This window comes from Saccopteryx leptura, chromosome 2 (assembly GCF_036850995.1).
Source record: "Saccopteryx leptura isolate mSacLep1 chromosome 2, mSacLep1_pri_phased_curated, whole genome shotgun sequence".
NCBI lineage: Eukaryota > Metazoa > Chordata > Mammalia > Chiroptera > Emballonuridae > Saccopteryx > Saccopteryx leptura.
Window position 1 is genome coordinate 3,745,145 of NC_089504.1, and position 25,242 is coordinate 3,770,386.

The window sequence follows — 25,242 nt, forward strand, 5'->3', positions numbered from 1 at the left end:
TCTACCAGCGCGGGGCCTGCACAGAGCAGGCAGCGGTGACGGGAGGGGGCAGGCCCGGCGGTGCCCGAAGAGGCTAGCAGCGTCCCACCAGGAGGAGCAGCGCCAGCTGGCTTCCCGGCTGCACCGGTTGAATGTGTTAGAGAACTGACTTCAGGTCCATTCACTTCACCCAGAAAAGGGTTTGGCCACCATCTGAGGTCTGACGCAGACCCCCTGCTTGACCGCAGGTGGCCCACGCTGCCCTGCGGTGTGCAGTTTGAGGAAGTCTTGCAGAGCGGGTTGAGCTAGAAGCCCCCACCCTCCACCTCGGATCGCTCCCCACCGTCCACCGCCACCGGTGACGTCTGCTCCCCACAGCCTGTCTGCAGCAGGAGTCCTGTCAGGTCAGTCTAGCCAGCACGTCCCTTACCCCTAGGTGCCCTGGGAGTAATTTTCCGTCCACGGACTCTCCCCTCCCCCTCCCCCACGGCTCCTTGGCGGTCCCTCCCACTTGCCCACACTATAGAACTGAGCTCGGGGCCACAGGAGACAGCTTCTCCCCATTGCAATAGTCCTGAATAAAATCTGTTCTTGCCACTTTGACTCTGTCCAGCTCTGGTTTTTCTTGGACAGTTATGGTGCCATGACTCAGCTAGGATCAGAGACTTCACTGGACGCCCAGACCTCTCACCGTGGCCCTGAATGTGACCTCTGACGACTCTGTCCTCACTCTGGATGGATGGGAGGCACCACTGGTGAGGCGGACCCCTGAGCCTTAGCTCCGGATGACAGCCCATGAGGCATGGTAAGGAAGGGTTTCGGTTCTCAAGATTCTGAGTGTGCTCTGGAAGATCAGTTAGAGTCCCAGGTCAACAGAGGCTGGGCCACAGGTCCTAGGTTTCTCTGAGAAGCTGGGTTAGAGTCCCAGGTCAACAGAGGCTGGGCCAGGGTCCTAGGTTTCTCTGAGAAGCTGGCTTAGAGTCCCAGGTCAACAGAGGCTGGGCCACAGGTCCTAGGTTTCTCTGAGAAGCTGGCTTAGAGTCCCAGGTCAACAGAGGCTGGGCCAGGGTCCTAGGTTTCTCTGAGAAGCTGGCTTAGAGACCCAGGTCAACAGGGGGCTGAGCCAGGTTTCTAGGGTTCTCTTTGAGAAGCTGAGTTAGCGTCTAGCTTCTCTTTGTAAGAGGCTAGTCCCCATGCCAAAGTCCCGCGCCTCCTCTGCTCGTTAATATAAATGTAGGGTTAATTAGCAACATGAAGCTCTTGTTGATTGAAAACTACTAATCCTTGCTGACTATATGTTCCACCTGTTCTGTCTACTTCCATTTCGTGCCTTCTGAGGCCAATTTGGAACTTGATTGGTGGCCTCTTTGGGGAGCATTCCTCTCCCTTCCCATCTCGTCCACTCTGCCTGCTCTTCCACCACCTGGACCCTCCCTCCAGCTCCCCTGAAGCCTTCCGCGTGTCCACCTTCCCCCCCTCACCTCTGCCACCCCCGTCCATCCCTGCCAGATTTTCCTGTCCCCCTCCAGCCCCCCCCCCCCAGCACTTGAACTTCAGCCCGACTCCCTCCATCAAAGGCTCTTAAGGAGTCAGGGACCCCTGACAGCAACCACCAGAGACTGAAAAGGGGCAAAGACTGTTTGGAAACAGAACAGGAGGTTTTAGCCACTCAGATAGCCCCAGCCCCCAGATGAAATCAATCCCGGGGCAAAAGGAAGTCTCCAGGTCCCTGCCACAGGTATCGGTCAGCGGGTCACCTTCACTTCTCCAACTTGTCAGCCAGTTTGGATAAAAACGGAAAGTGGAGACAAACAAGTGAGTTGTATGTTTTATTGACTTGGGACTAAAATTTTAGAATCAGAGCTATAAGGTATTTGTGTGTGTGCTTTCGTGCATGTAGGCATGTACGTGTGTTCGTATGCGAGATCTTTTTCCACCGCCGACGCTGATACCAGATGCATGTATAGAATTCTTTTTTTTTTTTTTTTTTTTTTTTTTTCCGAAGCTGGAAACGGGGAGAGACAGACAGACTCCCGCATGCGCCCGACCGGGATCCACCCGGCACGCCCACCAGGGGGCGATGCTCTGCCCTTCCGGGCGTCGCTCTGTCGAGACCAGAGCCACTCTAGTGCCTGGGGCAGAGGCCAAGGAGCCATCCCCAGCGCCCGGGCCATCTTTGCTCCAATGGAGCCTCGGCTGCAGGAGGGGAAGAGAGAGACAGAGAGGAAGGAGAGGGGGAGGGGTGGAGAAGCAGATGGGCGCCTCTCCTGTGTGCCCTGGCCGGGGATCGAACCCGGGACCTCCGCACGCCAGGCCGACGCTCTACCACTGAGCCAACCGGCCAGGGCCTAGAATTCTTTAAGGAGCTGTCTTCCAATCGGCTTAGAGAGAAACAAACGCTTCCACCAACTGAGTATTCCCCGAGCTCTCAGTACAGAAATGGACTCAAGTGTTTCTCAAATTCACATGACTCTCGGGTCAATAAGATCACTAAGATGCATTCAATATTGTTGATTTAATACAAAAACAGCCGCCTTCTGAGTTACCAACCTATCCTATGGGCATACATTTTTATTTTCCCTGCGCTTGCCAAACGAGGTTAAAATAGTTCACAGGGAAATAACTTGACATGATGGGACTTTTGAATCCTGGCCCATGGACCCGTTAGGAAGGACAGACCTGCGGTTCCTCTAAACCGGGGGTCACACACTTGTGGGTTTGCATATTTTTCTGTGGGAAGATTCCATGGCTTTTTATTGGATGCTGGCAAGGCCTGTGAGTTCCCCCAAATTCTGTAAGATAATCTGGATGATTAGGCTGGAAGTATCAAGTTCTGAGTTGATATGATGGACAAAGTAAGAAACTCACTCAATTGATTTAATGGCACCTAAAACTTAGTCACACACTTTTTTTTAAATGGGTTTCCCCCCCAGGCTGGAGCACATTCTGTGGGGGCAAACCCACCTGGGTTGACATCACACGAGGCAGACTGACAGACAGGCGGAGGTCCAGCCCTGGCATCTTCCCCTCTGGACCCCCTCTGAGACCTCTTACATAGTATACGTCAGATCAGAGAAGTCATCCTATAAATGTACATTTTAATTGGGAACTATCTATATAAACTCTAATTTGCTTTTTTGTTAAAAAGACAAATACATTTCCTAGCTGTGTGCATTCAAAAATTGTAGAAGAAAACCCAGGAACGACAAGCGCCTCTGGTGCCCAGATTGGGGTCTCTAAACACATTTCATGGGTGGCAGCTGGGCGGGGTCTGGGGCAGGAAACAGAGAGGAGCCTGGGCCATCGTGGTGGCCGGGCAGTGAGAGCCAGAGGCTGTGTCAAAGGACACAGGAGGCAACCTGGGGCCACTTTCAGGCCAGAACTGGGACAAGCTGGGCATCAAAAAGCATGACCGTGATTGTTTGAAACGAATTGAAGCTAAAAGGGAGAAACATCCCCCGGTCCCCATGGGCCATCGCTGGTGCCAAGTCATGATTCTGCAAACGGACAAAGGAGGAAACGGGCCTTTTCCGGCTCTTCTGGCCCCAGTGGTGTCTCAGGGTAACTGGATACTGAGGTATGGAGAAAGAGTCCTTTCCATAGTCCCAGTTCGTAAATGCAGACAGAACATTCTAGAAGTCACGTTCGCAACCCCTAAGGAAGTTATTAGATCCAGGCCGTCACCATGGCTGTTAACACCATGAGATAACGGACCGACGGGTGAGGGAGACACCTGACCCTGCTGGTCAAGGCTCCTGGTGCTAGAGGGACAGGCAGACAGGGCTGCCCCCTGCCAGAGGGCTTGCCCTTGGCAGGTGTGGTGACAGCGCTGGTGTGCCGGTTGTTGTGTTGGGACACTGATGGCTCTGCGGCAGGGGGTGGGGGTGGTGAGGTCCCGGCCCCAGGCCACCTTCCTTAGGTCCCCTTCCAGAGGGACCAAGCGGCTCCTGGGAGATGGGGACCAGAACCTAGACCCTCACCGAGGTCCAGGGTATGCAGCACAGCTCCGAAGTGGGAGAGCCCTACTGAGACCACTGGCAGAGGCCCAGGGCAGAAAGGGGGGTGCACTGGGCCTGGCACCCGGTCTTTTGGGAAGAGCCACTCTGGCAGTGCTGGCTGTGTCCCCAGACACAAGGAGTGGGACCACAGGGGTGGCCAGCTTCTCTACAAGGCAGGGCCCCAGGACTGTTAGCCCCTGGTCCGTCCCAGGAGGGACCCCCAGGGACCCTGTGCTGCTGCTGGTTTCACTGTGAGCAGCCGGGGACACCAGGGTCTGCTTCCCCTGAGCCCATCCAGACGCACCTGTGGAGCAGGAAGGGATGAACGCGAGGCTGTGGCCTTCTCTGGGACAGGGGTCTGGGGTCATTTCTGGTGGCTTTCGGCCCACCCACCTTTCCCAGGCAAGAGTTCTCTGATACGTCTCCCTGGGAAAATGTATTTAATGAGGACAAGTCCAGCTAGGCCTGGCCTTGACCGGGCCACACCGAAAGGGCGGGTCCAAACCAAGGACAGTCTCCTGCCGTCTGTGACCCTGGACCAGGCTCCTTGTGCTGTCCCTGCCACCAGATAAGACCAGGCCGAGACTGACCCCCCACCCCACCCCAACTGTACCCTCTCCACCCCCGGGTCTGGCTGATCTCAGCCGGACGGTGGAGTGGGCGCCAGCTCAGCCCACTGGATGCTGCACTGGCTCACGGCTGTGGGAGCGTGGGCACAACCTCCAGGAATGTCCCCTAGCACCAGGCCAGACGGCAGCCCCGAGCGGCAGGTCACAGGCAGGACCAGGTCAGCTGCCCCAGTGCTGGGTCCCAGCCCTCCTCCGAGGGGCCTCCCGGGCTGCTCTGACGACCATGGGCGGCACTGGGAGCCCTGGCTCGTCCTGCCTGGTCAGGGAGGCGTCACACGTAGTCCAGAATCTCAGTCTCCATCTCGTTTTCGCTCCCATCGGACGGCTTGAAGTCCTCCTCCTCCTCCTCCTCTTCATCCTCCTCTCCGTCCTCCCCCTCATCCTCCCCGGACTCGCAGGTCAGTGGCTCTTTCTCTCCATCCCCGCTGGCCTTGGCCGGGCTGGAGAAGAGGGCTGGAGAGGGAGACAAGCCCTGTGTCCCAAGTCGGCACCCGCAGTGCCCAGACCCCAGAGCAGGCTCCCGGGCCCAGCAGGGGCTGCAGAGCAGGGGGAACCTGGGGACCGGGGACTCGGGCGCTTCCGGGGAACATGGAGGCAGGCCACGGAGCAAACCACGTCCCTGCAGGTGCTTAGGGCTTCGTGGTCCAGGGACTCCCTGGAAGTGTGCGCACATTTAAAAATTTTTTTTTAATTTCAGTGACAGGAAGGGAGACAAGAATATCGATCCATTCCTGAATGCACCCTGAGGATCAAACTGGCAACCTCTTTGCTTCGGGACGATGCTCTAACCAACCGAGCTATCTGGCCAGAGTGTGCACGACATTTTGTGAGTGCGTTCTTCTAGGGAAAGGGTCTATGGCCTTGACCATTAGATTGTTGAGGGGGCTGTGTCCCAAACGAGGCTAAGAACCTCTGCTCTGGTCAGCCCCGTGGGGGGAAGGTGGGCTCTGGGACGCCCCCTCCTCGAACCAGGGAGAAACCCCAGGGAGGGGCCCTCTTGCTTACTCTGCCCCCTCTGCCCCCCGCTGGCCTCATCAGACCCACAGCCCAGCGACTGCTCACGCCCTCCTCACAGGCCCCGCTGCCAGGGCTCCGTGCCACCCGCCCCGGGCAGGCATGCAGGGTGGCAGAGCGCAGCGCCCGTTGGGAGGACAGGCACACACATGCAGCCGGAAGACGGAGGAGGGCGTTGGGGTCTGCAGCGGCAGCGGGCAGCCAGCTGCTGGGGTCTGGCCCCAGGCTGAGTCCCAGCTCCCAGGCCTCCTGCCCCCAGCCCGCCTGGGCTGAGTCCCAGCTCCCAGGCCCCCCTGCCCCCAGCCCGCCCGGGCTGAGTCCCAGCTCCCAGGCCTCCCTGCCCCCAGCCCACGGCGCTCACCGGGCCTCCTGGAGCGGATGGCCTGCCGGGTCATGAGGGACATGGCGTTGCGCAGGGCGTCGCTGGTCTTGGGCAGGCACCACCCGTCCCGCTCCGTGCACGTCTCCTCGGCCCCGTCGTTGCGGTGAATGATCTTCTGTAACCTGTGGGGGTGGACACCGTGTTCCAGGCGGCGTGGCAGAGGGGCTGCGCTTAGGAACACGGCACCCAGAGTGACGTCGGGGGGACAGGCACGGCCCCAGAGCACCACCCTGCACACAGGCGGGGTGCACCACCATCTTCCTGACAAGGGTCACAGCTCTCAGACCTTCGCTGTGTTTACCATGCCCACCTACCCCCGCACTTTACAGACACCACTAGGAACCACCAGATGAAAGGTTCCGAAGGGTCAGGAACCGTGTCATGAATCCCCACATGGGAGACAGACAGGAGGCAAAGACCCCAGAACAGGCATGTCTGCGGCCAGCCCAGTGCTGGGCCTGGGACACGAACAGCCGGCCGCTCAGGTGTGGCCCACGCGGACCAGACGCCGCGCCTGAGAGCCGCAGGAGGAAGGGGCCCTGCAGGGAGCGCGGGGTCGGGGCCCTGCACGTACTCCTCCACGTTCAGGTCGCACAGCTGGTAGAACATCTGTCGGTACGGCGGCAAGGTGCCCTCCCGGAAGATGTAAACCGAGTCCTGGGAATGGAGGGGAGACACGGGTGCGTCAGGGGGAGCTTTCCCCTGGGGGTGGGCGGACACGGAGACCCCACCCTCAGGGCCGCAGCACCTCCAAGGAGCTGGCTGGTCCCTGAGCCCGGCAGGCTGGTCTCCTCCATGGACCCAGGTGGGGCACAGGCCCAGGGCCAGGAACACTGTGCAGAAGACCAGCTCCGGGTCCACGGGAGGTTCTGGGCAAGGTGGACCCTGGAACCCAGAGCAGCCTGCCCAGCAAGCAGGGTGCGATGGTGGCTGTCCCACAGCCTGGGGCCCCAGAGTGCCTGGGGCCAGGCTCTGCTTCCCGTGCTGTGCGCAGTCCAGCCTTGCCAGCCCACCCAGATGTCTGTCCCCGGTCATCTCGTGCAGCCTGCACGCCGCCTGACCTGACGCGGGGGAACGGAGTCTCCATGCCCCTGCTCCCTACCCAGCCACTCGGCTCTACAGCGGGGAGCAGCGACCTAGAGTGAGAGGCCTCGACAAGGGGCCCAGCGGCTTGGGCGATGGCCCAGCTGCCCCTTGAGAAAAGGGGCACAGAGGCCTGGAAACTGGCCACATCCCGCACAGCACGTGTCCCACCCCCTTCGGCGGCACTCACTCTCCAGGCCGGAGGCTCCGGGTGGGGCCGCCTCCTGCTCCGGACCAGGACCAGGACCCTGGAGCAGCTCGCAGCAGCCGAGCGTGGGAAAGGCCTCTGGGAACCGCCCCCACTGCCGGGTGACTACATTAATGACAGTGTGAGCCGCACCAGCACCTGGATCCTGAGGGGGGGGCGCCAGGCCTGCACGAGGGAGGTGCCCTCCCCACCCTGCTCTCCCCTCAACCAGGTCGGCAACCGCTCGCCCTGGCTCTGGGGGACGCACCTTGAGCTTGTACTTGTCGGAGGCCGACTTCTGGAGGCCAGCTGTCCCCGACGGGCCCAGGCCGTGCTTCAGGTCGTGTATGGTGACAAGCTGGTAGGCTGCCAGGGACAACATAAGTGTTTTGGAATACAGGGGCTCACCCCCCACCCGACCCCCTCCCCAGGAAGCCCTGGCCTGCGGTGCCCTAGATGTCGCCCTGGGGAGGCGCCGCCCCCTCCCGCAGTCGGGACACCGCTGTCCTCAGCACAGGGGGAGGACCAGGCGGCCCTGACTCGCGAGCCCGAGGCACTCACGAGTCTTTTTGACGGTATTGGGGAGGCTGTAGTTGTAGGTACTGCGCTTGGCCTTCACAGGCATGTCGCTGGGGGCATAGCCTGCAGACGAGGGAGAAGTGTCAGGTGCGGTGGGCAGGGCCCTCTGGCACACGGCACTGGCCTGGCGCTACAGGCACCCAGTGTTCACTGGGGCCAGCTCCTGAGACGGGGCCCGGGGTGGGGGACATACCGCGTCCCAGCGCTGCCCTGGCAGGGCCACGTGCTGGGGCTCTGTGCGCAGGGGCTGGCTGTGGCCCCGGGGGCTGGGCACGGACTGACCTGTGCCACAGGAGCCACAGAGACTGCGGAGCAACCGAATGGACCAGTGACTGCGGCCCAGGGGCCCGAGGGTCAACCGCGGAGCCAGGACTCGAGCTTGGCCCCTCATGTCTATGTCGGTTTGGCCCTGACCAGGGGGGAAGGCTTTCTGTCCTCGCCATATGGACACATGCTCCTTACCAAAGAGAACGCTAGGAACAGGACAGGAAGAGGCGAAGAGCTTTTAGAAATGTTTACCATATTTCATTCCACAGCGGATTCGGAAATCAAGGACCTGGTAAATCTTAGCCTCTGGGTGTTTGCGGGGGTCGTACCCAAATCGAATCCACAGGCTTCTCCAGGGCCCTGTTATCTGGGGACAGAAAAGGTGGGTGTGGGAAGCGGGGCTGAGGCCAGCCCCCAGCTCCCGCGGACAAGTGGGCCCAGCTCTGCCTCGTGCGCTGTCACCCTGGAGAGGTCACCTGGTGTTCCTGTCACATGGGGTGACACGAGCCCCCTCCTGCAGCTTTTGTGAGGGGTGAATGCGACGAGGCCCCCAGAGCCTGTACCACGGTGCCTGGCACAGGGTAAGTGTTACCACTGTCCTGAGGGATGGATGTACTGTCCCAGACGGTACTCCCGAGGTCCTTATGCTAAAAGTCAGACAGCAACTCTCCCAAGTCTGGGGTCCAAGCACAGGACAGATGAGCCTTTCTTGTGCCCTGCCACCCATGCTTCCCACGTCACTGTCACGGTCACGTCACGTCTTATGCTGGCCCTGCGAAGCTCTAAGGGGAATCTTGTCAGAAAGGATGGCTTCCCCTCAGCTCTGGGAACCTCGGGACTCACAGCCCCACCATCATGCCTGCTGGCACTGAGTCCCAGGGGGTTCTCCACACAGCCCACTCACCCAGGCAGAATGAGCTGGGGCCGGTGGCACAGTGGTTAGGGGCCCGGGGTTAGGCAGGCTGGAACCTCAGGTGGCTCTAGCACCTCTCTGAGCCTAGGCTCCTCCTTAGAGATGCAAAGGGAGCCCTGCTGCCCCCCCCCCCCCGCCCCCGGCAACGCCCAGAGAAGAGAAAAGGCCGAGCTGGGCACAAAGCAGTTAACCCAGCGCCGCTCCTAAGTTCTCAGCATGAGGTCATTTAAGATGTATAATCCCTTCATGGAAAAGTTATGAAATCACTCTTTAATCCTAGTCACCCAAAATGGCTAACCATATTCCTGAGGATCTGTGGAGGCCCTTTTAGGGGGTGCCAGGATAGGACCGCCTGTTCCTGAGAGGTCACACGGGGACCAGCACGACCCTGGGGGAACCAAGGTGGCTGGCTGGGACACTCACCATGTAATAGGCCATGAAGGGCAGCAAGACCTTGAGCTTGTCAGGGTGGACGTTGATTTTGGCCTTGACGGCGTTGCGTGACCAGATGGGACGGATCTCAAACAGCTGGGGGGGCATCAAGGCAGAGGCCAAGGTGAGCACAGCCGCTTCCGCCACCAGCCCTCACCTCCCCCCAGCGTGGCCTGGCCCCAGCGACCCTTCCGGAAGGGAGTCCGTGGAGGGACCAGCCTCCGGGAGCCAATACGTGCATCCCTCATCCCTTCCCTCAGGAGGAAGTGTGGCTGAAATGACCACGGGGGCACAGCCTCTGTCCCTCTGCAGCTCACAGGGCAGCAGGGGAACGAGAGGCTGTGGCCTAAGCCAAAGGGACGGCTGGCCTGGCCCGGGGCGGCCTGCAGAGGCCAGTGTGGCCGGAGGACGGCAGGCAGGGCAGGACAGCGAGGGCTGGCTGCGTCCTGAGGCCGACGAGAAGCCTCAGACAGTGCCCCGGCGCCCACGACTGCTAGAAACACCCCCATCCCAAGAAGGTAACTTCAGCAAGGAGCGTGCCCCAGTCAGCAGTGATGGCCTCACTGAGAACCCGCTGTCCCGGCCTGCGGGGCTACCAGGGGCAGAGCCCCTACCTGTGTCCTTCCAGACCGGCCAGCCAGATGGCCGCCTCCGCCCCAGGGCACGGCCATCCTCGGCCTCAACTGGAGGAAGCCTGGGCCTGGCACGAGGAGGCTGTGCCGTCTGTCATGTTGCAAACCTCGGCCTCCACCAGGAGGAAGCCTGGGCCTGGCACGAGGAGGCTGTGCCCGTCTGTCATGTTGCAAACCAATGAATGAACAGAGGAAAGCTCCCGGGTCTGAAGCGGCCCTGAAACTACATCCCTAAGGGGCCCTGTGGAGAGTTCTCAGCGTCTCCAACCTGGGGAATCCGGGCCTACTCTGGTGTGGCTTTCAGACATGGCACCTGGAGGAGAAACTTCCCACGTGCTAACGAACCAGTTTAGAACAAGTCAGCACAGCCAACCGCAAACAGACGAGGACGAGCCCACGGGGCCCACGGGCGGCCGTGCGGCGGGCGCTCACCTTCCGTAGCTCCTCCTCCACCTTCTGGTCCAGGGGGTTGGTGCAGACCTTCCTCCAGGTCTGGACCGCAGCCTCGAGGGCCTGCATGGGCACCTCGTCGTCCTCGAAGTTGACGAAGATGGCGTTGTGCAGGCGCCGGGCTCTGCTCAGGCCGATCAGGTTCTCGCCTGAGATGGGCGGGTTGTTGTAGCCTTCCCTGGGGGCAGAGGGCTGGTGAGGGCCGGGCACCGAGGATGACCCCGGGCACAGGCCCAGCCAGGCCAGGCAGGGCACCCGCCCGCCCGCCCGCCCCCCAGGCCTGTGACACCGGAGGCCCAGGTCTCTGTGCTTTTCCCTGAAGTCTGGGTCCCAAAGGGTCTCAGTGCGGCTCCTGAAGGCAGGAGTCCGTAGCCCTAAAGATGGGCGAGGCCTAAAGGTCCCAGAGGCTGGGTGCGGGGGAGGGCTCCTGTCACAGGGCTGCTGGCCTCAGGACTGCCTCGACCCGTGCCAGCACCGACCGGCCAGTGACAACCAGAAATAACCTAACTGCCCATCAGGCAGGACTGGTGAAGTCCGTTAACACACAGCCACCCGGGACACGATCGATCGGCTGTCAGCAGCTGTGCCCACGGGCTCCAGTCAGTTCCCTTATTCAACCCTCAGAACAACCCACGAGGGAGGACCCATTCTCCTGTGAAATGACCAAGGACACAGGGCTGGAACTCATGCCCTGGGAGACGGCCGCCCTCTGAGGGAGCGCGAGTCCATCCAGAGACACCTGGGCCCCGCCAGGGGGCAGGAACAAGTGGCGTCCTCCCACAGCAGAGGTAACAAGCCAGGGTTCTCGCTCCAGTCACGCTGGGTCTCTCATGATGGCACGGAACACACCCTGGCTACTGCGTCCCAAGGCCCCAGAGTGTAACCTCCTTCAGGTGGGGTGCTGGGGACGTCAAACCAAGCAAGGAGGACGGACGAAGAGCTCCCGTGAGCCAGCATCCGCTTCAGCAAGCTTCCCTCCACCCGACTCCAGCTTCCCCAGGAGGGGGCCCTGGCAGGCCAGCCTCCTGCCAGTCCTCACGGCCCTGCTCCCGGGAAGGCCAGCAGCAGAACCATCGATCGCAGCCCTGGGAGAAAAGGCAGGTTCCTCCCGTGTGCTGGAAAATCGATAAGCACATGGCAAAGAAAGGGGCTGAGTGTCCCAGGGCAGCTGCCCTCCTCTCCTGTCCCCTCCCAGGGGCTTGGGAACAGCTGCCTGTGGACCCACAGGACAGGGAACTGACTCAGATACTGTAACCGGAGCCAGGGCCAATGTGCAGTGGGGGGCTCTACTCTCTTCTATGCATTTTTGTTTGTTTCGGACTGTAAGTAAAATGCTTGTGAGGGAAAAATAATCAAAACAGCTCAGACTCATGTCCGGGTTACACTGGACCCTGCCACCCTCTGCCTCAGGCTGGGCTGTACTGACGCTGACACCCACAGAGACACCGCACCACGTGCACGGGTTTCAGCAGGGTGGGGCGGGAGGTTTCAGCTGCACGGTCCTGTTCTTTCCAACAAGAGGGACTTGCTCCTGCAATCTGCAGGGCTGGGGGTGATGTCACGGGTTCACCGGCCCAGGACACCGAGCTGTCATCGCGGTGGCCGTGCCCCCCAGTCAGCTGAGGCAGCCAGGGAAACTGAACAAGGACCGGGTCTTGCAGGACATTAAGAAACAGCGTTAAATTAGCACACTATGATAACAGGACTGCAGTTATGTTTTGAGAACAAGTCCTGCCCTGTTAGAGACACCGTGACTTGTTTCTTGAGGACGTGCAGTGACGCTGAGGTGGGGGGGGGGGTGACGACGAAGGGAGCAGAGCAAGGTTGCTGATCGTCACTGCAGCTGCTGACGTAGGTGGGGGCCCAGCAGACAAGTCTCTCTACTTCTGGGTGTGTTTGGAGCTTTTTAAAATTATTTTTCTTATAGAAAGAGAATAATATGTATTTCCTTAGGATGAAATCAGGCCCCTTACGTGATCTGTGAGGCCTTGACCCTGCCTCTCTCTGGCTGTGCTCTGGGGTCACCGGCCCCGTGCCTGTTCTTGTTCTTTGACCGGCCAGTCCCCTGGTTTGGGAAGTTTGCCCAGATCCCCAGCTGCCTGGCACTGCCGTCACTCATGTCTGCCCAGGTGGCAGCCACTCTGAGGGCCCTCTGACATCTTAGACCCCACCTGTCACACATGCACTGGACACTCATCATTCACACGTGTCCTGCCCAGCTCCCCCACCCCTGGCCCAGCCAGAAGCCTTATCTGTCCCGTTCTCCCTGACGCCAGGCTCTGGGAAGTGTGTGGGGCCAAGACAGGTGGCCGCTACTTGTTGAAGAAAACATTTAATGAGGTAAGAGAAAGTTCCCATCCAGAGATAACGGTTTGTGGCCCAATTTTCCAGATTTCTCTAAGCTTCTAGTATCATATGAGTTTACTTTTATACCACAGACTCTGCTCTACACCAGCCTTTTTTTTTTTTTTTTTCCTAAAGTTGGAAACGGGGAGGCAGTCAGACAGACTCCTGCATGCGCCCGACCGGGATCCACCCGGCATGCCCACCAGGGGGCGATGCTCTACCCATCTGGGGTGTTGCTCTGCCGCAATCAGAACCATTCTAGCGCCTGAGGCGGAGGCCATGGAGCCATCCTCAGTGCCCGGGCCAACTTTGCTCCAACGGAGCCCTGGCTGCGGGAGGGGAAGAGAGAGACAGAGAGGAAGGAGGGGGAGGGGTGGAGAAGCAGATGGGCGCTCCTCCTGTGTGCCCTGGCCGGGAATCGAACCTGGGACTCCTGCACGCCAGGCTGACACTCTACCACTGAGCCAACCGGCCAGGGTACACCAGCCTTTTCTATAGAGCTGGGTACCCTGGCCATGCGCCACTTCAGGCCACGAGGCAGCTCTCTTAAAGGCTGCACGGTGTTCCCTGGGACAGACAGGCTCTAATTTAATAACCACGCCCCTGCTAAGGGGCTGATCCCTGACTTGCCAGGGACTCACTCTTGTATCTCAGAGACGTGCAGCCACTGAGCTGTCCTGAAATGCAGGGCGGGCGCACCGGTACCATCTCCCTCACGGATGGGGCGCGGGCGGGCGGGAGGTCAGGGCTCACTCGGGCCAGGTCGTGGGCCTGGCACCGGCCTGGGCTCCCATGCCTGGCCCTCAGTTTCTTGCTCCCCCTTCGAGCTCTTAGTCGAGAGTCACTGTGGGATCAAGTCCCATGGGTGGGACTGCTTGGTGAACAGGAAGAGCATCTAAAAATTATAACAGACTTTGCCAAATTGTTCACCAAAAACCCCGACCTCATTCTTGGGGACCCTAGAGCAGGAGGGTGTCTGTTTCTCTGCACCTCTAGGTGCACACTTTTGGGGATGTGTCTTCAAGTCCCAAGGGCAACATCCTGTCTCCGTGGTGTGGGGACAGCCCCAAAAAGGCCTCCAGGAAGGTGCGGGTCCCTTGTCACCAGCCGCTCTGCCTCTGGAGGCCCTGGGCACTGGGCCTGAGCGCAGCTGGCCGCCCCTGGCCAGCCGGAGGGGAGGTGACCTTCGGCTACCAAGTCAGCAGGGGCCAAACCCTCTACATTTTTGGAAGCTTAAAAACCATACTATGAATAACTCTAACAAATACCACCACCTATGGCCCATTTTTCAAGCTGTCTTTTCCCAATCTTGCTACCCCAAAGCTGCTTTCACTGGGTTCACAAATACTTGCGAAGCACCCCTCCACGGGCCGGGCTGTTCTGGGCGCAAGGGTTACAACAGAGGACAGAAGAGGCCAAATCGCTACTTTCAAGGAGCTTACCCTAAAATGGAGACATTTAGAAAACTTTTGTCTCTTTGTGTGTAACTTGAAAACGTAAAGCATGTAGAGATACGGACAGTGCGCAATAAGGGAGGCCCGGGGGTCAGGAAATCGGGGGCTCGGGCTGCCCTGCGTCCTGGGTTGGTCGCGTCTGTCAAACGTGCAGAGCTGCCCTCACCGAGATGCCAATCACTGGCCGTGGGCGTGGCCATGGTATTATTCTCGAATTGGGCATTTTCAAACTCAAGGTTTTCTCTTCTTTTTTTTTTTTTAAATACTACTCTGTCTTGGCTTTTACACAAAGGAAACCCCATTCCTTCCTGTCGCTCTGTGGCTGGTCTTCAATGAACATTTGACATGCCCAGGCCTGCCCTGCCCATAACCACTGTGGGAGGGACCTCTCCTTACTGTCAAGATCGTCTAAACACACGTGGTCTTGGGGGCACATGGCGGCGGGGCTGGGGGATGGGCTGGGATGCAGACTATGACACGTCCACCTGGCTCTCCTAACTCCAGGGCGAGAGGAGCCACCTGCGTCGGGAGAGGTGTGTCCCTGTGCTCAGGAGCGGGGTTCTTGCGAGCAGACAGATGGTGACCCAGCATGCAGAGAGCAAGACCACAGCCACCAGGAGGGCCGTGGCCCCAGGGGATGGCAGAGAGCTGGGGCGGAATGCGGCTGACTTCGGGAGGGGTGCGTCAAAGGGAGATGGCACAGCAGGGATGACTTATAAAGACGGCTGTCAGGTCACGGGCTGGCCGGGAGGGGAATTTCCTGTGTAATGTCATTACCAGGGACAGCAAGATCCAGACAGTGGCAGTGACCAGGGACTAAGCTAAAACACCCACTTCTCGGCTGGAACCAAGTCCCAGAGCCGAGTTCTCTGTCCATTTAAGGGCTCTTCAGCTCGTGAGCACAAAGGCCACCACTCAGCAAGGGTTTTCTCTGTACTTGGCCCTGTGCTGAAATTCCCCGTGCATTTTAAATGGAATCCTAATGCCCTTGTTGGGTGCTGGGTAGGTACTCACTATCCTGTCTGTGAGGTGGTGGTCAGCTGAGGTCAGGGAGGCTAACGGCGTGCCTGAGGTCTCCGACTCCCGAGGAGCAGAGTCATGCCGCAGACCCGGGCCCTCTGACCACAGGGCCCTTGCTCTGGCCCTGACGCCGCAGGGGTGGGGCTCACCGATGCTGCGTCTCTGGTCGATAGAAGTAGTCCACTGGGGTGTCCAGCCGGGAGAAGATGGGCGGGGGGATGTAGAGTGGCAGCTCCTGATGGAAGAAGTCCTCCTTCTCGGGCTTGAGCATGAGCACTCTGTCATACATTGACATGTGTCTGACGCCCGCCTCCGTGTGTATGGCCAAGTACTGGAAGTCGGACATCCCTAGAGAGAGAGGCAGACAGATGGCCGACACTGCAGCAAGGGACAACTCTCCCTATTATACCTGCCAGGAAGGGGCCGCTGCCACACACCAACGCCCGCGTCTTCTCGGGGAGGTGCTGAGTGGGCCGAGTGGCGGGGGCTGCCAGACCTGGGTGGCTGAAGCCAAAACCACAGCCTCCCCAGGTGCTTCCATGAACCCGCCCCAATGCCCCATGCTCTCCAAGTCACAGATAAATAGTATCGGGCGGGGGGGGGGGCGTGATACGTGAGAATCAAGTCTAGGTCGGCGCTTTCAAAATGTACGGGGTGTGGGACTCACCTGGGATCTTGCTGAATGCGGGTTCTGAGATGCCGCCTTGCTAACAAGCTCCCAGGTGAGGCAGGTGCCACGGCCCAGGGACGCACACTGACTGGTGTGGGGCTGGCTCAGCAGAGATGACAAGGGAACCCACCTGGAAAGCCTGTGCCAGCAAGGACAGCCCTCTCTGGTGACCACCACACCCCACCGAACAACTGACAGTCAACATGCCAACCTGGGGGGGTCCCAGGTCCTGTTTGAGCTTCCCGTCTCTTTCTGTCCCCCTCTAGCTTTCCGAATCATTGCTCTCTTCGGTCTGAGAATGGCAGCTGCAGCCAGGGGTTTCTAAGTGCCCCGTGTGGCAGGCTGGGCCCTCCATGGCCCCATCTCCCTGAATCTTCACAAGAGTCTAACGAACTGTGGGCCTCACGCCCTGACAGGAGACGGAGGTGGCGGAGCCCAGCGGCCTGCGTGAAGGAACTCGCAGAGCCCAGGAAGGCCCGAGTCCCAAGTCCACGCGCCTTCCTGCTCCCCCTCCCCGCCTGACCGCCGCCTCACTGGGGCTCCCTGCGGGTGGCAAACTTGAGTGGGGACCCTTGGGAGACATCCAGTTGGCTAAGAGTTCAAGGAACACGAGGCCCCAAGGGGCTGAGGTGATCTGGGGGGGTTCTGAGCGGGAGGCTAAGAGTCCAAGGAACACGAGGCCCCAAGGGGCTGAGGTGATCTGGGGGGTTCTGAGGGGAGGCAACGCCAGTGGCAGTGACGATCAGAGGAGGTTCCGAAACTCCGGGCTGGAAACCGGAGCCTGCTGACAGCTGTACTGGCCCCACACAATCACTTTAACCATCAGGACACCTCTTATGGACTCTAGCTTCTCTTAAGCATGCAGGAATGAGCAGCAGAGGGCCCACGGCGGTGGGGAGCGGCCGGCTGGAGGGAAGAGGCTCCCTCGCTCCTAGCCCCTTGCGCCTGCGCACAACCTGGCTCACGTCACCGTGTGGATGACCCACAAGGCTCCTGCAGGCAGCTGGGACACCGGCCCTGAAATTACCCAGTGCGGTAAGAATGCACTTCGTAGTTACCTTGAAACTTGTACGTGGTGGAGACAATGCCAAGGATCTCCGCGTCGAACGTGACCTCGGGGCTGGCCTCGGGCCCTGGCCCCCGCCGCCTCGTCTTCCTCCGGATGCGGAGCAGCAGGCTGCTGGTACTGAAGCGGTTGGCGCACACCGGGTGGCAGTAGGGGTCCTTGGGCCGGAAGTACAGCTCCAGCCTCTTGCTGGGGTCTGTGTAGATCTGTGGCGGGACCAAGGGAGATGGGTGAAGCCGTGGCTAGCTAAGCACCTAGCAGGGAACTGTTCCTCTTTCAGCAAAAGCCTAGTGGGGACCCGGGTGCCCGAGGAAGGGCCAGGAAGCTCATGTTTCACTCTGAGCTCGTAGTTCCCACAGGACTCGCTTTTCAAAGCCTAGTACCTTAGTTTTTATCTGGCAGGGAAAAGGACGGGCACCTCTTCCTGCTCAGGGGTAGTGAGGCAGGAGACAATACCTGCTAGCTATGTCAGGCCACCACTGTCAAGTGCACGGTCAGTGCGGGGAATCACGTGACTCTTCAGGGAGCGCTCACGGAGGTATCACCACCCGGTTTACCATGGAGGGAACTGATGCCACTTCTCCAGGGCTCCCTACTCTAGGAATGACACACCTTGAAGATCCTGGTATTCAGTCTCATGTGCATGCTTCTACGTATGAAAGAGTCTGAATCCATCAGTAATGAGCACGTTGGCTCTGAGGAGCTGTTACTTGTCTTTTGCAAGCCTTGGTTCCTTCTCCTTTAAATGGACATAAAAGAACACCTACTAATAGGAGTGTTACGATGATTAAATGAAAATAGATGCACAGCACTTAGCTTGGCACCTAGCTGATGGTACATATTCAACACCTGTCACCTACAGGAGTGTTTGCCCCACGGGGGGTGTCCAGCTGTGTGCATATGAAAGTACTGGCAGTGCTCACTGTACCAAACCATTGACTCGCTAGTGTGCTGGCTCCCCAGTGCCCAGCACCGGGCCTGGCCCTTGGCGGGTACTCATGAGCCATCCGGGGAAAGAAGGTTCAAGGGCGCCCTCCTCCTGATTAATCTCTTCTCGGGAAACACAGGTCTCTGAGACTGCCGGGCTGGGAATGACCCCAGCTGTGGGCCTGGCACAGAGGAGGCACTCAAGAAACAGGAATGGAATGAACGAACAACCAAGCCTCTTCCCGAAAGGCTCACGTTGTAGTTTGGAACAAAAAGTTGGGGCTAGTGAGATTAAGGGTCCTGTAAATGCCACAGTAAATAAGTCAGGGTGAAAGAACAAAGCATGACCGACGGGGCCTCTACTAGCACCCTGTGCTTAATGACAGGTTCTAGGTCTTTCAATATTCATACAGGATAAGGAAGCAGAAGTTCAGAGTTCAGGCTTCAGAGAGGAGGTACGCATGAGTTCAAATCCCCACTGCACCAGGTAACCTTGTTTAACCCAACCTTTCTTACCTGTGTCCTCACCCGAAAAGTGGGAGTAATAGTTGTACCTAGCTCACTAGATTGTGGTGAAGACTCAATCAAGCATTTGACACAGTCTGGAAGCAGGCACTGCTACGGACGCTAGGGCTACAGCAGTGAGCCAGACGGACAACATTCTGCTCTCGTGGAGCTTACAGTCTTAGAGCCCAGGGGCCCAGACAGACAATAAGCACATTAAAATATAGTTTCAGATTGAAATGAACAGTTCCAGGAGGCAGGAATTAACTGCTGGAGGCCATCTGATTTAGGGTTGTCCGTGAAGGATTCTCTAAAGAGACAGTTCAAGATCTGGTGTGTGTAAAGGACTTACACAGAGCCTGGTGCTGGGTCATTCACCCCAGCTCCCCTACTTCCTGGGTGACCGTGAACAAGTTGCCCTGGCTTCCTTGCAAATGTGAAATAATGACAGTTCCCACCTGGCAGAGTTCTAATGAGGACAGAACGTAAGGAAAGCACCTAAAACTGATCTAGAATAAGTTTTCTGGCCCTGGCTGGTTGGCTCAGTAGTAGAGCATCGGCCTGGCGTGCAGAAGTCCCGGGTTCAATTCCTGGCCAGGGCACACAGGAGTAAGCGCCCATTTGCTTCTCCACCCCTCCCTCTCTCCTTCCTCTCTGTCTCTCTCTTCCCCTCCCGCAGCCGAGGCTCCACTGGAGCAAAGATGGCCCGGGCGCTGGGGATGGCTCCTTGGCCTCTGCCCCAGGCGCTAGAGTGGCTCTGGTCGCAACAGAGGAACGCCCGGAGGGGCAGAGCATCGCCCCCTGGTGGGCAGAGCGTCGCCCCCGGTGGGTGTGCCGGGTGGATCCCAGTCGGTCGGGTGCATGCGGGAGTCTGTCTGACTGTCTCTCCCCGTTTCCAGCTTCAGAAAAATACAAAATAAATAAATAAAGAAAGAAAGACAGAAAGAAAAAGTTTTCTTTCTGTTTTTCTTTTTTTTCTAAGCGAGAGAGAGAGAGAGAGAGAGAGAGAGACAGGAGAGAGATGAGAAGCATCATCTCATAGTTGAGGCATTTTAGTTGTTCTTGATTGCTTTTTCATACGTGTGTGTGTGGGGGAGGGGGTTGAGGGCTCCCGCTGAGCCAGTGACCCCTTGCTCAAGCTAGCGACCTCGATGGAGGTTTTGAACCTGGGTCCCCAGCATCCCAGGTCGATGCTCTCTCCATCGCGCCACCACCTGGTCAGGCTGGTCCAGAATAAGTTAACTTACTACCTCTCACCCTAATAACAGAACACTCTGTCCCCCTCTCGTGTCCCCCCTCTCAGCGGCTTTTAATCTCCGTGCGCCTCAGTTTTCTACTCCTGGGAAAAGAGGAAGCGGCAGCCCAGCTCACCCTGCAGGACTGACTGCAGGTGAGCTGCGTTCGCGGCAAGGGACGCCGAGGCTGGGGTTTATCCGCGGGTGGGCTGGAAAGGACACCCCCTTCCCTCTCTGGATCTCCCATGCAGTCCTGTCCCCTCTGCTTCCAGGGAAAACCGGTCCCTTCCCGGCAAAGTCCCAAGCAAAGCTTCCCCCACCCCCCACCACCGCCGCCACGGTTCGCACCAGAGCCCGCCTGAAAAGCTCCGTTGTCTAGGAAACCACACTTCCCCGGGCGGGCCCCGCCCCCCGGCCTCGGTCCCACCACTCGGTCCCTCCCCCCGGCCTCGGTCCCACCACTCGGTCCCTCCCCGTTGGTCCCGGGGCCTCCCCCTGCCTCACCCGAGAGACGCCTTCCTCGCCGCCCAGCGTCTGCATCATCTTGCACACGTCGCGCACCATGCCCGGGTACTCCACGCACACCAGGCGCCGCTCGCGCCGCAGCTCCACGGGGAGGGCGGCCCCCGGCCCCGCGTCGGCCATCCCCGCTGCCATCCCGGTGGCTCCGGCCCGGCCCGCCGCGGTCGGTGCCTCCACGTCTCCCGGAGGCCTGGCGTCAGGAGTTCCGCGGAGGATTCGTTCCGGCCTCCCTCCTCGCTCGCGTCTCTCCACGGCTTCTGGGTAAACTACCCCTGTATCCGCAACACGGTGTCTTTAAAATGAAGGGCTTTGCCCGAAGATCGGGACGACGGCTTGTCTCTTCCACTTAGCCCGCGAGGGACCGGGGAGGGTCGTAGGACACCGCCCAGCTCTCGACGTTAGGCCAATGAGAACCCGTAGGCGAGCCGAGAATTTTTTTATTTTTATTTTTAGCCAATGAACAGTCAGGCGGAAGTCAAGTTCCACGCCTTCTTCCACAGTTTGAGCCTATAAGGAGCCATCCCTAGGCATAGTTCCGCCCCTTCCTCGGTTCCAACCAGTGACGGCTCGGGGCAAGCCGAGGCAGACTTCCGGCTGGTATTCTTGCAAGGAATTGATTTCCAAGGCGTGGAGTGGGCTGAGCGGGTTTCCCGGGGTTTGGGGCCACCAATCCTGCACCTCCCGCAGCCCCAGGAAGGGTTTGTGGCTGCGCGTGTAGCCCGGGGCCGGTGTGGGATCTGGAAATGGCGAGCGCGAGGGAATTGCGCTTTGAATGCTGCCCGTGCCCGTGTCAGTCCTTAGTTATTAAACGCCGATTGCGTGCTGGGTATCACAGTACTCAGAACCCAACAGGGAGAAGATTTACATAAGCATCTGTGTGTGTGTGCGTGTGTGTGTGTGTGGGGGGGAACTGAAGCAGGGTCAGGGGCTGTCAAAGGAAGCGGTGGGTGGGAAATAACCTGATAGGGTGATCTGATCATAAATTCCTAAATGTGGGTAGTCATGCCCCGGGACATAATTTCTTTAGTACAAGGTTCTTATCTTTGTGTTAAGCCAGTTCTGTCCATTGTTTTGTGCATCTAGGTTATTAACACATTCTTGACAAAAATGAACATAATCTATCTACATTTTTTAATTTTTAAAATTGATTTTAGAGAGATTGGAAGGGAGAGAGACAGACTGATTTGTTGTTGCCTTTTTCAGGGCCTTCCGTCCCTACCCTTGTCTCCCCGCAGGGTGGCAGTTTCCCTCCCATTGGACAGACCGGCTCAGGGGTCTCTGCAACTCTCACCACCTCTGGATTGGGGGACAGCTTGCACACACCACTCCCACACAGGAGAGATGCAGATGTGAAGGATGCCGGGGTACTGGTGACCAGCGTTTGCTACCCAGCGAAAAACTGGGCACTCCCGTGCAAGACGCTGAAGGGTGCGCCTTCCGCCTCCAACCCTCGGGGCTGAGCTGTACTTCCCAGACTCGGAGACCCTCCCTCTGAGACAGGCCCAGGAGCAGGCCCCAGCAATAGATCCCTCCTGGAGAAAAGAGACATAGTGAATACGTACAAAATCCTCACGTCCTGCAGACTCTGAATGATGGCCCCTAGGATATGTCCACGTCCCAGCAACCTGTACATCTGCCCTTATTTGGGAAAAGGGCCTCTGTAGATCTAACTGAGTGTAGGAATTTGAGAAGAGGGGATCTTCCAGAATTATCCAGCCGGGCCCTAAATCCAGTGAGAAGTTTCTCAGGAGAGAGAGGCAGAGGAGACCGGACACACGTGGAAGAGGAGGCCGTGTGACTGCAGAGGCAGAGTGGGAATGATGTGGGCACTAGTCTGCGGGTGCTGGCAGCCACTGCAAGCTTGGAGAGGCTGGAAGGACCCTCCCCTAGAGCCACCTGTGGGGGTGTGGCCCTGTGACACCTGGATTTTGGACTTCTGGCCTCCAGAACTGGGAGAGCCACCTGGTTTGTGGGAATTTGTTACTATGGCCGCGGGACACTAAATACCAGAGGACAGCGAGTCCTGGAGTTTCTAAAGCATTTTCGGGACTTGTTTTTGAACGATACTATTTTCTATCATGAATGGGCGGTTTTTCTTCTCTCAAGTTACACGAAGTCATCCACTATGTGGCAGTCTTCCCCCTTGTCCCTTAGCTCTTTGGTGACATCATAGACTCCTTGGGCCCCTTCTCAGACTGGGGACTCTCTCCAGGGGCTGCCTCAGTGCCATCATCCCAGCCAAGCGTTAACTGTCACACGTGAGGGCTGGGTGGCCCAGTCGCATCTAGAGTCTAACAAGCCTTCTGCTGTTTTCCTGCCATCGGCCTGCGGGTGCATTTCCCCAATGTGCCCCTCTCCCTCCCCGCCACTTCTGACCCCAGAGAGTCACAGTGAGTTCTCTACCAGGTCTGCACAGGCTCAGGTCCTTCCGTGCAGCTGGGCACCCCAGAGCAGGAGTGAGTGGGGTGGCTGGCACATGCAGTGCCCCTCCACTCCCTGCCCCAGTCCCCTGGAGAGTGAGGGGAGCTCTCGGCAGCCCCAGTGTCCAAGGGTCCGGCTGAGTCTCAGCTTGTGCTCCCTGGTTGAGAATATAGCTGTCCTGTCTGCAGAGGGGCCCAGGGCCTTAGAAGGGGGCTGCTGGCTGATTGGCAGGGGCAAATCCCATGGGGACTGGGGGGGGCGGCCTGACACCCCTCGCCACCCCTCAACCCCCTGCGTCTCAGTCTGGTTCAGGGTCTGAATACTGGCTGGGCAGCCCCTTCTGTGGGGGTGGGGGAACAGAAGTGTGGGGGAGGTTTCTGATCTTCTATTAACCGAGGGCAAGGAGGGCTTTGGAAAATGTTTTCTTTGGGCTCCAGAGTTGGAATATTCCTTCCTGGGCTGCCGCCGGTCAGGCTGTGAAGCACACAGTGGGTGTTTAATATTTCCAGGCGGGACTGGATGCTCACTGCATCTGAAGGACAGAGGAGAAGACGTAGTGTTCACTTTTGGCCACAAGATGGAGACAGAGCATCCTGTTAAGCAACACGACTGTGTGGCAGTCATCCCTGCTCATGATACCTGGACCAAAGGGCAAAGTGGCCCCTGAAGGAGGAGAAATGAGCTGGGACGCAGGGAGCTGAGCGTCTGGAGAGGCCTCTGCTGGGTGGGGGGCTAGCAGCCTGCTCCCTCTCAGTCTGACCCTAGGAAGAATGGGGCAATGGATAAACAACACGTGGTCCATCCGCCCGGTGGAATATTGTTCAGCCTCAAAAAAGAAGGATATTCTGACACCTGCGACAACATGGATGGACCTTGAGGACATTATACCGAGTGAACTAAGCCAGACACAGGAGGGCAGACACCATACGATTGCCCTTACTGGAGAAGTCACAGTCACAGAGCTGGAAAGTAGACCAGTGGTTGCCAGGGCTCCGGGTGAGAGGAACACAATGTTTTGGGGACAGTTTCAGTTTGGCAAGGCGAAAAAGCCCATGCCTGGCACCTCCCTGCTACCGGCCTGGAGCACGGGACAGCCTCTGTGACTCCTGCCCTCCAAGTCTCTATTGCGCCTCCCTCCATGGTGTTGGTGACATCTCTCTCTTTTTAAAAAGCAAACTCTTCAATGCAAGGATAACGTCTGGATCAGAGTGCATGCGTGAGTGTGCGTCTGGATGAGTCGCTCCCAGGGGAGCACACCTGGGCAACCGCTGCCCAGACCGAGCGGTAGAACGTGTTCGTTGCCTGTATCCCAGAAACCCCTTGTTTCTTTTATGAGTATGGTTCCTTTCCCAGGGTCCTAAGAAATCTCTTCTTGCATCTCAAGTCCATGAAAATATTTTAGTTTTAGTTCAGCCCATTTTTTTCATTGTTTTGGTGGGATCAGATGTTTTACACGATTTCCTGTATCCCAAATGAAAGTGAAACTTCTCTCCGGGTCTGACTGCCTTCTGACCCTCTTTCCGCTTCTCCCTCCCCAACCCTTCCTCAGTTGAAATGTTTCCAACCACCATTGTGATTCTTTTCCCCTTTTTTTGGTTTGTGGGTTATTTAGAAGTCTGTTGGTTTAATATCCAGAAATTGGGGGAATTGAAAATTACCTTTCTGTTACTGGTTTCTAGTTTAATTCCACTATAGTAAGATAACAGATTCTGTAGGGTTTCAATCCTTCCTTTAAATTTTTTTTCCACTAATTTCTTTATTTAATTTTGGGGAGGTATTTTTTGTATTTTTCTGAAGTGAGAAGCGGGGAGGCAGGCAGACAGACTCCCATATGCGCCTGACCAGGATTCACCCCGCATGCCCACCAGGGGGCGATGCTATGCCCATCTGGGGCATTGCTCTGCTGCAACTGAGCCATTCTAGTGCCTGAAGCAGAGGCCATGGAGCCATCTTCAGTGCCCGGGCCAACTTTGCTCCAATGGAGCCTTGGCTGCGGGAGGGGAAGAGAGAGACAGAGAGGAAGGAGAGGGGGAAGGGTGGAGAAGCAGGCACTTCTCTGTGCCCTGGCCGGGAATTGAACCCGAGACCTCTGCACGCCAAGCTGATGCTCTACCGCTGAGCCAACTGGCCACGGCCTATTTTTTATTTTACTTTAAGATTTTATTCATTTTAGTGGGGGGGGAGAAAGAGAGAGAGAAAGGGGGAGGAGCAGGAAGCATCAACTCCCATATGTGCCTTGACTGGGCAAGCCCAGGGTTTTTTTTATTTTTTTATTTTTTTTATTTTTTAAATATTTTATTTATTGATTTTTAGAGAGAGAGAGAGATAGAGAGAGAAAGGGGGAAGAGCAGGAAGCATCAACTCCCATATGTGCCTTGACCAGGCAAGCCCAGGGTTTCGAACCGGCGACCTCAGTGTTCCAGGTCGACACTTTATCCCACTGTGCCACCACAGGTCAGGCAAGCCCAGGGTTTTAAACCGGCAACCTCAGCATTTCAGGTTGACGCTCTATCCACTGCGCCACAACAGGTC

The 25,242-nt window shown here is 58.0% G+C and overlaps 1 protein-coding gene and 3 long non-coding RNA genes across 5 annotated transcripts; 3 read left to right on the forward strand and 1 right to left on the reverse strand.

The window, feature by feature from the left end:
- The first annotated feature begins 537 nt into the window (after positions 1 to 537).
- On the forward strand, positions 538 to 4,374 carry LOC136394129 (uncharacterized). The gene is made up of 3 exons (XR_010749156.1): positions 538 to 784; positions 2,913 to 3,070; positions 3,355 to 4,374. It is a non-coding gene; the product is annotated as an uncharacterized lncRNA (long non-coding RNA).
- A 26-nt stretch (positions 4,375 to 4,400) lies between these two features.
- Positions 4,401 to 21,150, reverse strand: GTF3C5 (general transcription factor IIIC subunit 5). Of its 2 annotated transcripts, XM_066366779.1 has the most exons (11): positions 20,272 to 21,150; positions 17,094 to 17,307; positions 15,515 to 15,713; positions 10,528 to 10,723; positions 9,455 to 9,559; positions 8,371 to 8,485; positions 7,834 to 7,914; positions 7,541 to 7,638; positions 6,577 to 6,659; positions 5,982 to 6,124; positions 4,401 to 5,059 (listed from the first exon to the last, which is right to left on the reverse strand). In XM_066366779.1, exons 1-11 carry the CDS (start codon positions 20,422 to 20,424, stop codon positions 4,878 to 4,880), a joined length of 1,569 nt encoding a protein of 522 aa, XP_066222876.1. In that variant the 5' UTR covers positions 20,425 to 21,150; the 3' UTR covers positions 4,401 to 4,877. The 2 variants fall into 2 exon arrangements, with proteins under 2 accessions (XP_066222876.1, XP_066222877.1); XM_066366780.1 differs by lacking the exon at positions 7,834 to 7,914.
- LOC136394130 (uncharacterized) lies at positions 10,740 to 15,503 on the forward strand. Its single transcript, XR_010749157.1, has 3 exons — positions 10,740 to 11,642; positions 12,822 to 12,885; positions 13,888 to 15,503. It is a non-coding gene; the product is annotated as an uncharacterized lncRNA (long non-coding RNA).
- On the forward strand, positions 16,030 to 20,204 carry LOC136394131 (uncharacterized). The gene is made up of 4 exons (XR_010749158.1): positions 16,030 to 16,664; positions 16,731 to 17,070; positions 19,836 to 19,922; positions 20,040 to 20,204. It is a non-coding gene; the product is annotated as an uncharacterized lncRNA (long non-coding RNA).
- Positions 21,151 to 25,242: the final 4,092 nt, after the last annotated feature.

Coding starts and splice junctions, on each gene's coding strand:
- GTF3C5 (XM_066366779.1), bottom strand. CDS start 20,424: ATGGCAGCGGGGATGGCCGACGCGGGGCCGGGGGCCGCCCTCCCCGTG. Junction 10,724..15,514: donor CGACCAGAGACGCAGCATCG/GTGAGCCCCACC, acceptor CTCTGCCCCCAG/GGAAGGCTACAACAACCCGC. Junction 5,060..5,981: donor CATCCGCTCCAGGAGGCCCG/GTGAGCGCCGTG, acceptor CTCCCTCTCCAG/CCCTCTTCTCCAGCCCGGCC.